Genomic DNA, 14,525 nt, shown 5'->3' with positions numbered 1-14,525 from the left:
TTGTTACTCACACATAGTATTTTTAGTATTGACAGGGAAAAGTCAAACTCGTTTCCACTTTCCACCATTATGTTAATCTATCTAAGTATAATATAACCCTTAAGTATGACCAAAGTAGAAATGGGTATTTTGAAGAATTTTTTTGATCCCTTAAATATGAACATTTGTATTTTTAGTCTGTATATTTGGTCCACATTTTGTTACTCGTGCATATTAATTTTTAGTCTTGACACACAAAAAAAAATCGTTTTCACTTTCTACCATTATAATAACTAGTGTGTATAGGCACGCTTGCTAGTGAATATTGCATGATACTACATATTTTATTTTATATATATTATTTTTTAGAATTAAAATGTATTTGTTGTGTTCGGTGTACTTTATATTAAATTTTTTGTGTATTAATGATAATGTTAATTTAAGGTGAGATGTGTGATTAATTAATGTGTTGGTGGTAGTTCCTTAGGATTATATGATTTTTTTTTTTGTAAAAATCAAATAATGTTAAGGGCAAAACAGGAAGTGAAAATTATACCATAATGAAAGTTATTTCAAGTTCTGGCTTTATATATATTAGTGTGCTCAGACACTTCATGTCTGCCGGTGAATATTGTGTGATACTACATATTCAATTTTTATATATTTCATTTTTTTATAATTATAATGTATTTGTTGTATTCGGTGTACTTTATATTATTTTTTTTGTTTGTGATAATGTTTAATTTAAGGTAAAATATATAGTTAATTAATGTATTTATGGTGGTTGATTAGAATTATATAGTTTTTTTGTAAAAATTAAATAATGTTAATGGCAAAATAGGAAATAAAAATTATACCATAAGAAAAGTTATTTCAAGTTTTGGCTTTATATATAGTATAGATAGGTGACATATTTTCTATATTTCGCTGACACAATTTAATTGCAAGAAGATACCGTTATTGTGCAATGACTGTAATAATATTGGAGTTTGCAATTTTAATAATGGGATCAACAAGAAAAATTCCTTATAGCCTTATCATGAATAATATAAGAATGTATTTATCGACTAAAAGTGTTAATATGATTATATATGAATGGTGAATAATTTAATGACAATATATTAAATTTATACATTATTAATGTTTACATTTTATTTTCTCATGATATAAATTGACATGTACCGATTGGTGGAGAGACCAGTGAGTTTAACTTTAAGGAGAGCACATATTTTGTTCTAAAATTTACCACTCTATATGTCAATTATTTATGAATGGTTGGAAAAAAAATATTTAAGTTAAAAATTTAATAATTAAATATTTTTCTGATCAATTATAAATGATAGTACATAAAGTGATACATTTTTTTGAGATAGAAGATATCATTCACATCTTTCAGTCAACTCCTAATGCCTTTAAGACAGGGAGAAAGAAAAAAAACAAAATGATTTTGTGAATGAGTAGCTAATAAGGCCAAAACTAATATGAAATTATAAGTTTGGTATGGAAGTTTACTTCAATTCGCCTTTGACTTTTTTCTTTATTTTATGTTTACTCGTTAGTGGAATATAATTTGTAGGATTCTACGGTCATTCAAAGACAAGGGTCTACGGCAAAATGCACAAATTTGCCAATAATGATCTATCATGTACATTTGTTTATTAATTGTATGCTAATGAGAATAACATTATTACTACAAAAAAGTTAGTTTTATGTATCACTAGAAGTCTAGAATGTCTTCAAATTTCTTTAGAGATTATCAATTTAAATATTATTTTTTTAAAATTCCTAACTATTAAAGAATTAACACTTATTATTTTCTAACCATATGAAACTGGCATATACAACTTTTATCTGATTATAAGGATTTTTTTTTATATATTTTTTAAACATCTTTATGCTTATATTCACAATAATGACTTGGCAATCGACATTTTTCATGAAGATGGGACAATTACTCCTTATTATAGGGTCAATAATGGTATACTTTAAGGACAGTGTCCCTTTGTGGCCTGTGTTGCTATATTAATTTATTTCATATTATGAATTATTAACCAATGGTGCTTTTAAAGAGACTTTTGAAAATAAATAAATTTCTTTTATATAACTAAAGCTAATCCAAAACATATTTTATATCTTGCATTATGCAAAGTCTTGTCTATTAATTTGTTTGGTTGTTGGGAATAATAACATCAATAGGAATATCAGTAATCAATTGACAAAAATCCTTAACCTTAGGACACCTTGTTTATTCTTCGCCTGCTCTTTCCACTCAATCACTTAATTCAATTTTAGCCTCTCTGCCCTCTTTCTAGATTCAACTTTCCTGTTGAACTAGGACCAAAGGTGAGTAGTCTAAGAATACTGCTCTAAATTACGGGTATATGTGATGAGGCCACAATTGTGATCATGATATTACTTTGGTGGCTTTAAGATCTTAATACTATTGTCATATATTGTCTTTGTAATTGGTTCCTTATTGCCAAGTATATCAACAAGTAACTAATTATTAGTATCATGAAACAGGGTTTGAAGATTGAAGGCAATGGATTTTCAAGCACTAAGAGATAGAAGTTGTAGGGATTGCCACACAACCACCACCCCTCTATGGAGAGCTGGTCCAGATGGACCAAGGGTAAAATTCTATATACCATAACTTTATATTATAATTCAAATATTTTATTTGGTATTACAAGGGTTTTCCTTCACCTTTTATATAAGAAATTAATCTTTTAGGGTTTGTGGCTACTATTTCCAAGAAATATCGCTCTCAAGAATCAAAATTTTAACCTTTTGATATTTCCGTAGATCTAGTGAGGTTTTATACTACTAGATCAATATCTTGTTAGTTTGAAGTAGTTTAAATGATTGGATAAGTTTATAAAACTTTGGACTATTTATATTATCAATTGTGATTCTAACTTTAGTTTTTTTTTTGCACAAATGTTTTCAGTCTCTTTGCAATGCGTGTGGGCTAAGATACAGAAAAAGGACAAGGGTTCTGCAAGATTTGGATAAAGGGGTAGCAAAGAAAAACAGAAAGATGAATATAAGAAGAATAGGAAGTGAATCCAAGTTAAAAGAGGAAGAAGAAGCAGCTATATTGTTAATGGCTCTTTCTTGTGGTTCTCTCTGTAATTATTAGAACTGCAGAGTGTAAGCAATTTTTGATTGAGAAAAAGAAAAACTCAGCAAAATATAAAGCTTTAAATGTTCTTTATCTTCTGCTGTTCATTTCTTTTGGGATGTTAAGAAGTGATAAAGCAATCTATTTCCATTTCATTAGAAAACATAATATTTGTCTTCCAAATCCTACACCAGTTATCCAAAGTTCAAATCTTACTAAAGAGTTTAGTGCTGGAATAAATGGTTTTGTTAATTTTTAAATTTATTCGTTACATATTTTAGTATTATGTGTTATTATTTTTTTGAACTGTCCAATACTCGAGAGAATTTAGATTCAGTTGTTTATGAAACTCAACCCTCCAATTCTTTGAAACTCACTATAAATTGTACTTATTGGCTTGGATTGAAAATGCAGTAATACATGGTATTGGTGTCTTATGTCACATGTCCTGCAATGGACTTAATCACTCCAACAACATCACAATGCATAGGAACTACAAATTATTAAATGCAAATGCATGCATAGGAAAATGCTTTGAACTTAGAAATTCATGAACATGAGAAATATATCATAATTAACTAACATATGAAACATATTTGATTGCTTCATTTTCCAACACCCCCATTAAAACTTCATTCTTCTTGATCACTCTAAAGTCTAAACTGAAGTACTGAACTGAGCACACATCCTTGCAAAATCTTCAAGCCTCAATCTCATTCAATGATGAGTGTAACATATATGCAATATTAGTATAAAGATTTATACACATTTATTACATCATCAACCATTCATTTGGATAAATAAAAACATGTATCATTCATTAGGTTAGTTAGTTAGGAAAGTAGTTAATAGGTTTTTGTATAAATAGAAACATGTATCATTCATTTTATCATTATTCAATTCAAGATCAATAAATTCAAAAGATTCATTTATTTTCTTCTTCTTCAGCATTCTTGCTCTAGTTTTATCAATTCAAGAATTCCAATTTCTTTTATCATTAGCACTTGATGCAAAAAGCAGCCTAAACATAACTCAAGAAGCAGTAGATAATTATGGCTAGGCATTGCACCAGGCAGACCATGACTGAGACAGGATAGACCACTCATGCGCACCAGGCACACCAGACCCACATCACACTGACCCTATCTCATGCGCACCAGGCGCACCAAGTTCACATCTCAATAATTGTGTCTCATGCGCACCAGGCGCACAAGTCCACATTCCATTGACCGTGTACTAGGCACACCAAGTCTATATCTTATTGACCGAGTCACAGGCGCATCAAATGTACCAACTTCACAACGACGGATGGAGGAGCAAAATGAATTACATAGCACCACTGAGTGAACCTAATGTTTTAAATTGCGGTTGCAGTCGTGATTGTGGTTGCGGTCTATGCAGCTGCTATGATTTGAATTGCGGCAGTTGCAGTGTGAAATTAATTAAGGTACGCACAAAATGTAAAAAATAATGTACAATTACTATAATTAATTAACTATTATTATTGTTGTATAGATTTTTAATTCATTTAGCTTTGTTTCATGACAAATAATAATTTAAAATAGATTATTTAATAAAATAACATAATTTTGCAATTAAAAGAAAATATTTTATCATGTTTTTATATTGATAAAAATGAATTACATTCATATAAAATATTTTATCATTAAATACTTGATTAAGAAGCAAAGTCATGATTCACACATAATGTACAATTACTCACATCTTAGTTGTTCATTGTTACCACATGCTAGAATGGCGTGGATGAACACAATCTTCATTGACATCCTAACTATCATCTTGTGTAGCTCCTTGTCAAAAGATATAACCCAAAAATCCACAATTTGATTACTGATAATAAGATTCTTTATCATTTATTGATAAGGAATGGTAAGGTGGAACTTGTTCATTTGCATACTGATCATGTGTATATCATATGGATAATATGTTGATGTATTGGATTGTACTTTTGACTTCGAATGTTGTATGATGTTTCATCAAATACTAAATCATTAAAACTTTGTGCAAGACAAGAATAATTTTAGAATAATTGCCATTCAAGAAATGAATAATAATTTTCAAGAAAAATATTATATTAATTAGCAATGGAGTGATTTTCTAAAAAAATATAATACATTGCCCATATAAATTAATTTCATGGCCCTATAAAATAAAGAGGTGAAATGGTGGATACATATTTTTGGCATTAATTTTTTATCTGGCTGGAAAAAATAAAAGGGTGTAATGTGAATCAATGTGATGTTAATATAAAAATATTATGTTATTTTTGTAGTCAAGCCCAAAAGCCCAAACAACGCTAAACACCCTCCCCCTCTCATTCTTCTATCTCATTCTCCAGAATCCCCCAAAATCTCATTCCAATTCACCTTCTATTCTCTCCCCTCCTCCTTTCTCATTCTAAAAAATTCTCTAAAATCCCTAAAATCTCATTCGACCATTATTTTCAATCCAGTTTCCATTCTCTAATCTCTCCTCCTTCCTCTCCCAAGTTAACCAACAGCTTCATCGCGACCCACACACAGAAAGAATCAGCAAGAAAGACTCAGAGAGTGAAAAGTGAAAACAAAGTCACAGAATAAAGGGATCACCGATCACATAGTAAGTGAGTTTGTTGAATAATTGAATTAATGGATGTACTTTTCACTACCTTCTACTCTATATCTCTTTTGCTTTTTCGAAAGTTTTTGTCTTAGTTTCTGACATGAAAGTATAATTTCAAAATAAAACGGGACAGGATGGAAAAAAAACAATTTTGTCGTGCGGCGCAACACTGTTTTGTTACAGTTTTTTGCTGTGAATTTCATTCACACCGCAATTACAGTGTGTTGCCAATGCGTTGTCGGCCGCAACATCGCGGTTGCGGCCGCATTAAGTATTATGTGCCACATTTTTAATCACTGGGTGCACCACAAGATGGTTGACCAATAAGTATCACAAGTCACAACAACAAAATAGTTGACCAATGATTGACCTTATAACTTGTTAAACAAGTTATATTATTTTCCGTTTTGGATTTCAATTATGCCACGTGTCATTCATTAGGTTAGTTAGTTAGGAAAGTATTTATTAGGTTTTCTTTTATAAATAGAAGCATGTATCATTCATTGTATTATTATCCAGTTCAAGATTAATAAGTTCATAAGATTCCTTTATTTTCTTATATTCTTGCTCTAGTTTTGCCAATTCAAGAGTTCCAATTTCTTTTAATATATGACAAATAACTGAGGTGGATATTTATTTTTATAGTAAATTAAATTGATAGTATTATGTTTAATTTAATTATAGTTATTGTATCTCATGTTTAAAATATTATACTCACTTGAGAAGTAAGTCAATACAATTACATGTATCTTCCTATACTTAATTTATTTATATATAGATACATATATAACTTAGAAATGATTTATATATATATAAAAGAGAATTTTAAAAGTTTCCATATAAAATGTTCCTTGAATTTTACACTTATGAGATAGAGAAAAAATGTATACACTAATAATGTACGAACTCTATATACTATCATAATAATATTCATTATTTATATTTAATTATCATTGACTTTACAATCTAAATAATATGAATAATATAGTGAGTATGTATAAATCTTTACACATCATCACATGAATATTAAACTCTAATATATGTTTGTTTAAAAGGGTATTAGAGGATAGGGAGAAATTAATTTTTTGCATGTGATTGATGTCCTACTAAAGGTTTTTTTATACACAAAAATGTTAGTGTGGCCGTTTTAAATTTTTGAGGAGCTTGAGTAAGGTCGATATCTACAAACTTTCACACCAAGTTGCAACATATTACATTTTTTTTCATACTACTAAGGCCTTGTTTGGGAGACTTATTTTGAAGGGGGGAAGGAAGGGGAGGGCTTAGGATGAGATTCCCTTGTTTGGGAGTTTGGTTAGAGAAGGGGGAGGGGTTTGGAGAATTTTTAAAACCCTCCAAAGCCCTCCTTATACCATTTTTTGGTGTCCCCAAATTAGGGTTTTTTGGGAAGAAAACAATATCAAATACATAATTACTCTTACTAATATTTTCTAATTATATTTATGCACATTTTTTTACATCATATAATACATAACATACTATTGATTTTTTAAAGGGAGGGTAAAATAATATTTTGTATTACATTAACCCTCCATCCACCTCCTATCTAAATTTCATACTTCCAAACAAGGGAGGGGCTTACCAGAATTTGCCTTCCCTTTTCTTTCCCTTCCTCCCCTCTCTTTACCTTCTCATCCCTCTCCTTCCCTTTCTCTCCTAACTCCCAAACAAAGCCTAAGAGAATCTATTGATCTTATGGGTAAGGAACTGGTCTTTTTCAAAGCATGGTTGTTCCCTCTACTAAGTATGCTCCAAGGAATTAAACATGTGTGCATCCTAAGTTTTTCCTTACTTACAGCCTAGAGCATTCGAGAATGTCCCTTCATCTTGATTCTTTATAGTTCTAGAGCATAGAGGAACTTCTCTCACGTGGTAACAGATATCTTGCCACCTCAAATATTTACACGTGTCAAGCAAATTCCAGAAAATCCCTCACCTTCTTTTTTTCTCTAGATAATAAAGATGTTCCTATCCTTTGTACCTTAAAAACGTGATTTAATCTAGTACCATATAGTTCCATTTTCAAATCTTAATTAGGAAAGTCATAATATCACATCAAGCTAGAGAAAAAATATGCAATCAAGATTAGCATATGGAGCAAGAAGAACCTCTTATGTGTTATTCTCTTCACCAAATCGTTTTACTATAGGCAGAGGATTTTGCTCTGGAAGCCGTAGTAAGACTGCAGACCCAGCCATTCATTCTGGAGAACTAGAAGCTGGCCCTGATGTTCACCGGAAACCACCCCAAGTAAGTATAGAGTTGGAGATCTAGTGAGATCTAACACCACTAGACTAATGCCTTAACAATAATTTGAATAGATGCTAAGCTAACTCCTTTAATTTCTTCTAAAATCAATATTGTCATTCATTTCTTCTAAAATGGCCACCACAATTTAATTTAAAATTGGTATTGCATTTCTTGGACCATAATTTTGTATTTTTCTTATTAGAAATAGATATAACAAGGTTTTAAATTTGAATATGTACATGTGGCCTGCAAAGAGTAGGCAAAATAATCACATTGTTTATGTTCATTTATGAATATTGGAGGGTAGTAGCCAGACTGCAGACCCAGCCATTCATTCTGGTGAATTAGAAGCTGGCCCCGATGTTCACAGAGCACCACCCCAAGTAAGTAATGACATTAATTACTTCATGTTAATAATAAATTTTCAATCTTTTTCTTAAATATATCTTATTTCATATGATGTATCAGACTCCCACTAATGACTAACGTCTAACAATATTAATATACGTTTAAATTTTTAATAGATATGTCATATTTTTTATTGGTGGGGACAAAAAAAACGAATCTATGTTGTAATTTTCCTCAAATTTTTACACGACTCTTTAATATTGCAGGGTACGAATAATAATGCAGGAGCTGGGAATATAAGTACCATAAATAGCAAAGGTGAAAATCTCGAAACTGAAGCTACCCCAAAAATAAAGAGCACAGGAGTGAACCAAAGATTAGACCCAAACCTTCAACAAAAGAGAAATGAAGGAACAACATGCTTAGAAAACGTGAGTTGTGCTGGTTTAGATGGAACTCCATGGCCAAATGACAAAGAGAAAGAACATAGAATTCAAGAGGAACAAATAGAAGACAACAGAGAATATTATCAACATCATAAAGCATCACCTTTGTCTGAATTAGAGTTTGCTGATACAAGGAAACCCATTTCACGTGCCACGGATGAGCCACCAAGTGATGATGTTATTGGGTGGTTGCCGGAGCAGCTTGACACGGCGGAGGAGACGCTGAGGAGGGCCACTGAGATATGGCGGGAGAATGCTATGCGTGGTGACCCTGATGCGCCTCATTCAAGGGTTCTCAGAAATCTACGTGGTGAAGAATTTTGAAATCGTTGTGTACCACAAATCTAGAATACTAATGTACTAATGTAATTTTAGTGCATGAATAAAAAAAGATACTGATTGTACCGGTAACCAATCAAATTAGGATAAAGTAACTTAACTAACACGTTTAATGCATATCATATATTTTGTTGCTTCACATTTCTCTTTTTTTATTTCAAAAGTTTTGATTATCGGTCATCAAAATTTCATTCAAAAGTTTTTCAACGTAATCACTAATACTTGAAGCAACAATTGACCATTCATTACATCCTGAGAGAATTTTGGCTTCAAGAATAGCATGTTCTGCACATTCAATAACAAAAAATTACTTTTTTTCTTCTTTAACACCATTGGCTTCAAGTATACTATCTTTTTTAATGAAAGAGATTGTTGTTATTTTTCCTAACTTTATCAATTGAGCATTGTTATATCATTTTGCTAAATCCTTATACTAATCCCTTGCCCACAAAAAGTTACACATATCACTTCTAATTCAGTTATTAATAATTAAAGTATTTTATTATGATACATGTTATCTTTTTGTATGTAAGAAGATTAGTAGGAGCATACAATAAGAGAATATATCATTTTCCTTATGAGTTTGATATTTTAATTATAATGATATGTACTTGTTATCTAGGATACTTCCAACAGAGTACAATGACAATTAAATTAGAGAAAATTAGGGAATTCTTGAACCAGGACATCATCATAATTTATGAGCAGAGGAGGAAGTGAAGTTTCACTTGAGAGCAAAAAATTGTAAACTTTAGATCAGACCAATTAGATGAATCTCTTACATCTATAAATCCTATTACAAATTTGTTGCCCAAAAGGCAATCTAAACAACATCATGATTTATACGAGAGAGAGATAGGAACATTTGAGTTAGGAGTTCCTTCATGCGATTGAAGAGTCGTTTGAAAAAAAACAAATGACAGATGAAGATAAGGCATAGTAGAAACAATGTAGAAAATATAATAACAGTAGAAATTGAATAAAGAAGGGAATGTGAAGCAACAAAAATTAGATGTGAGTTAACCGTGTTAGTTAAGTTAATGGTGAGATGAAAAAATATTTACATGTGTCCTAATTTAATTAATTACTAATATAATTAGTATCTAAAATACTGTACCTAAGTTTAGTCTTTATTCTATGATGATCTCTAATATTGAAAAGACTCATTTTTGTTTTTACACTTTCAATTTAAGTAAAAATGTCAATTTATTATATTTAAAAATGAAAGTGTTATATCTTGTATATTTTGATATTGTTTATGATGTATTTGTGTATGTGATTCTAACTCATGATTTTGACTTGTTATTTTCATTATCTTATTCCACCTCCTGAACTGCCAACTGAAAGATAGAAGACGCTGCCTCTACTCAATTTACGATGACTGCTAGCTACTATTTTAGAATCAGTCACTGTTGTGTGTTTCTACCTTTTAAAATTGATAGGTAGAATTTGGAGTAAGTAAATTTCTTGCTCAAACAATAAAATTGAAATTCCATTGCTAATTGCTTGTTATATTATTATTTTATAGATTATGTTAAGAGTGTAATATCAATAAAAAAATTATATATCCAATAAATTGTCTATCATTTACCTAAATAAATTTGTTTGAAATAATTAAATATAAATGATAGATAATACAAAAATAATATAAAATCTATATACTATTAGTATATATATTTTTTCTCTTTTATTATTTTAACTTATTCACGATAGAAGGTGATTTATGACACAAAATAACATTACCGCCAGCTTGTGAAATAACATTAACTGCACACATTTTAATTTTAAAAAATATCATATCCTCTAAATAAATTAGTTTAAAAATTCTCATAATTATAAAATGTGACATGTTTCACTATGCAAACTTAACTTGGATAGAAAGTCATATTTGTCATTTTAGTAGAATTAGGAAAAACAATTATGCTATTTCATTACAATATTGTACTTTGTCAACTTAGGTTTTGCCTGATAGTTGAATTTTAGAGGCTCAAATCTTTTGTTTCTTTTCATTTCCCTCCAAAATCTAACTTCAAAATAAGCTCTTAATAAATATGAAAGTGTTATGAAGCAAGTAATATACCGTATGCCTTTGTGAATCTATCCTCTAAAAAATATTGCATGGTTGGAAACTAATTATTGATTTTGAAAATACCAATATAATTTGAAAAATATACATTATTTAGATGAATATAATAAGTAATATTAATGTAAAGATTTATATATACTCAGTATATTATTTATTTATATTTTTTTAAAAAGTCAATCATTATTAAATATAAATAATAGATGATACAATTATAACATATAAAATTCATATAATTTTTTTTTTGCATACATCTGAAAAGGGATGATCATGATAAAGATATTAAATTTACGATACTAATAAGTGGAAAAAGGAAATGATGGAGTCCAATTTGATACTTCTGCTCGTTTTGGCTAAGCCTCTACCCTAGTTTGTTATGGAAAGTGACATACATGGGAAACATAAAATAAGGGGAAGGGTACTGTTAAGGTTGTTTTTAATGAAATAAGAATATTTTTATTCTATTTTTTATTATGTTATTTTTATTTTCTGATTTTTGTTTTTAAACAATAATAATTCTTGGTTGTTCTTAGTCAATTGAAAATGAGGAGAGATGTAGATCTTGTAAAAAACAAGGATATTATGAGACACAAATAAGAATAAGAATGATATTTTATCATTGTTGGAAAAAAGTATATCTTGTTCTTATTTCATGAAGATTTATAATAAATTATAAAACAATATATGAGGCTCAAATAAAAATGAAGATTTTATTTGCTGTTAAATATGCTCTAATGCAGATACAGTTTTCCATTCATTCACCCCCTTCACCTACTATGACATTAGTGATTTTGGATTAATGTCGTGAAACTTGAGCAAGATATAAAATTGAAAGAGGTTTTATATTAGGTTTAACTGATTTAAACGGTTAAATCGTCATATCTGACCAAATGATTTTATATATAATTAATAATTTTTATCTAGAAATATATAACTATGTGTAATTTTAAATTTTATATAATTAATAATTATGTATAATTATATTGAAGTAAGATATTTTCATATTTTTTGACCAGAGTAAAACAAAATATCCGAGTGGTGTTTCATTTTTTAATTTTTAATTGAACCGTTCGATTTATTTCTTGGGTTAATATGATTGAATTTGATTTAACATGGTCGGACCGGAATTTTCCTTATTTAAAGTGATTCAACTCTTATTCGATTAAGACTACAAACTAAAAATATTTTTAAGTCTAATCAGCAGTCAAACTAATCAAACCTTCGATCCGATTCTCATAAAACTGTTTTGGATCAACCACTTCATGATATATAATGTTTTAGAAATTAAGGCATATTTATATTAGTATAAATCATATCCACACTTACTAAGATTTAGTAAAATAGTATAAATCATTATTCATTACTTTTTTTATACTTACCTGCATCTAATTTATTTAAATACGTTGCACTTGATACCCTCTTAAGAAGTTGAGTCTAATAGACATTTCCTCCAAGGGAAGGGAGTGAAATATTTTAAACCATGTGGCTTATGCCTCTAATTAAATTAAAATTAAAGAATGTCGGTCCAATTTATTCATTACATTTTTTTCCAATCATATCATTATTAATTAGTGATCTTTTTCATCTCATATTTCTTTATTTTTATTTAATGTTATTTTCAATGCATTATATATGACCAAATATATTATAACTACTTAAGAGTAAAAATTTCATTTACCTAATTTGATTTTATGAAAAATATGAGAGTTAAAAAATTTCAGACAAACGTTAGAGGAAGCTACCACTAAAAATATCAATCAATTAGTACAATTTTTAATAATATCATAATTCATTTTTATACTTTTTTTATCACAAAAATTATATATTATGTAAATAAATATGATATGATTCTCTAAGATGAAATATATAAAATTAAATACTTAACATCAAAAAATAAAAAATGTGGAGCAAACACCGAATACATGCTCACATGTTAGTAACTTAGTATCTATTAAGCCTATAGTGTACAATTAACTTTCTCTATTAATAACAACTCGGACATAAAAATTTCTAAAAAAGATAACAACAAATTTAAAACAACTACATCACATAAATTGAAAGTTTACACACATTCTCTTACTACATTTATTATGTCCATCAATTCATCATCACTCTTATATTCTTTTTAACTACTCGAAGTAGTTCGACCAGAGGTGATTTCCCATAATTCATTAACTAATTGGTTTTCTCCATATAATAATAATTTGCACATTATTATTCAAAAATATAATATTTCTTCCTTTTGTATGTAGTTTTATTTTCTCTCTTTCTCACACCAAGAAAAACATAGTTGACAACTACAATAGCACATGTAAAAGCACCAAGAAAAACATCATTCACAATTACAATAGCAAATGTAAAAGCATCCAATGATTCTGAGAATGGTTATTAGGGGAACAGGATGAAAAATTTGTAGAAGTTTTATATATTTCATTTCAACTACCACTAATTCAAATTATTTATTCTTAAAAAATGATAACATGGAGATGATAAGCTATATACTAGGAGGAGGAATGGAGGTTGACAAGTAGGGAATGTTGATCAACATGCTAGTTTAGATGGAATTATTATACTCAAATTCTATCGAATATTTATATCAATTAATAGTTTATTAAACTATATATATAATATTAAATATTAAAAAATTTAAGTTGAGTGAGTATATTTTTAGAGTGTAATATTTATGCACTATTAATATTGACATTTATATATAAGTAGTACATAATTCATCATTTATTTATTTATATTTAAAATCACTGATAATTAAATATGAATAATAGATGATATAAGGATACTATAAAAACCACTTGTATTACCGATGTCTAAATTTTTACTTTTTGTTATTCCCTACCTCAAATTGAGATTATAAACCCTATAAAAATTATGTTATATTGGGAAAGGGTGGAGGAGTATTTACTTAACTTCAAATTTCCCTATAAAAGTTATTTATTCCTTAAACTCAACCAAAAAATGAAGATAAGAAAACCTTTTTTCAATACAATGATTCTGTTTATTCAAATATGGAAAATAAGAAATGAATTTCTTGGAGTTGGAGGAAAGACACTTTTTTTTTTTAATTTAATTAGTACGCTTTCATGATTAATGATAGAAAATATTTTTCTCATTTACGTCCACGATAAAAACTAATATCTTTACAAAAATAATGATTGGATTGAGTTTTATTTTTACTAATAACAGAATTTTATTTATGCTAATTATGTTTTTGGTCTAAACATCCAATTTTAACTGGATTTTTTTTATTTACTAACTTCATTAACCACAATAAAAGAGACCAATTTGTTTTATTTTATTT

The 14,525-nt window shown here is 28.7% G+C and overlaps 1 protein-coding gene across 1 annotated transcript; it reads left to right on the top strand.

Moving 5' to 3' along the window:
* LOC109345917 lies at positions 7,278 to 9,202 on the top strand. Its single transcript, XM_019585196.1, has 3 exons — positions 7,278 to 7,996; positions 8,299 to 8,379; positions 8,611 to 9,202. Exons 1-3 carry the CDS (start codon positions 7,820 to 7,822, stop codon positions 9,112 to 9,114), a joined length of 762 nt encoding a protein of 253 aa, XP_019440741.1. The 5' UTR covers positions 7,278 to 7,819; the 3' UTR covers positions 9,115 to 9,202.

Source organism: Lupinus angustifolius, chromosome LG04, assembly GCF_001865875.1.
Source record: "Lupinus angustifolius cultivar Tanjil chromosome LG04, LupAngTanjil_v1.0, whole genome shotgun sequence".
Classification (NCBI taxonomy): Eukaryota; Viridiplantae; Streptophyta; class Magnoliopsida; order Fabales; family Fabaceae; genus Lupinus; species Lupinus angustifolius.
Note: the sequence above shows the minus strand (reverse complement) of the source record. Positions and strands in the feature narration are given on the sequence as shown.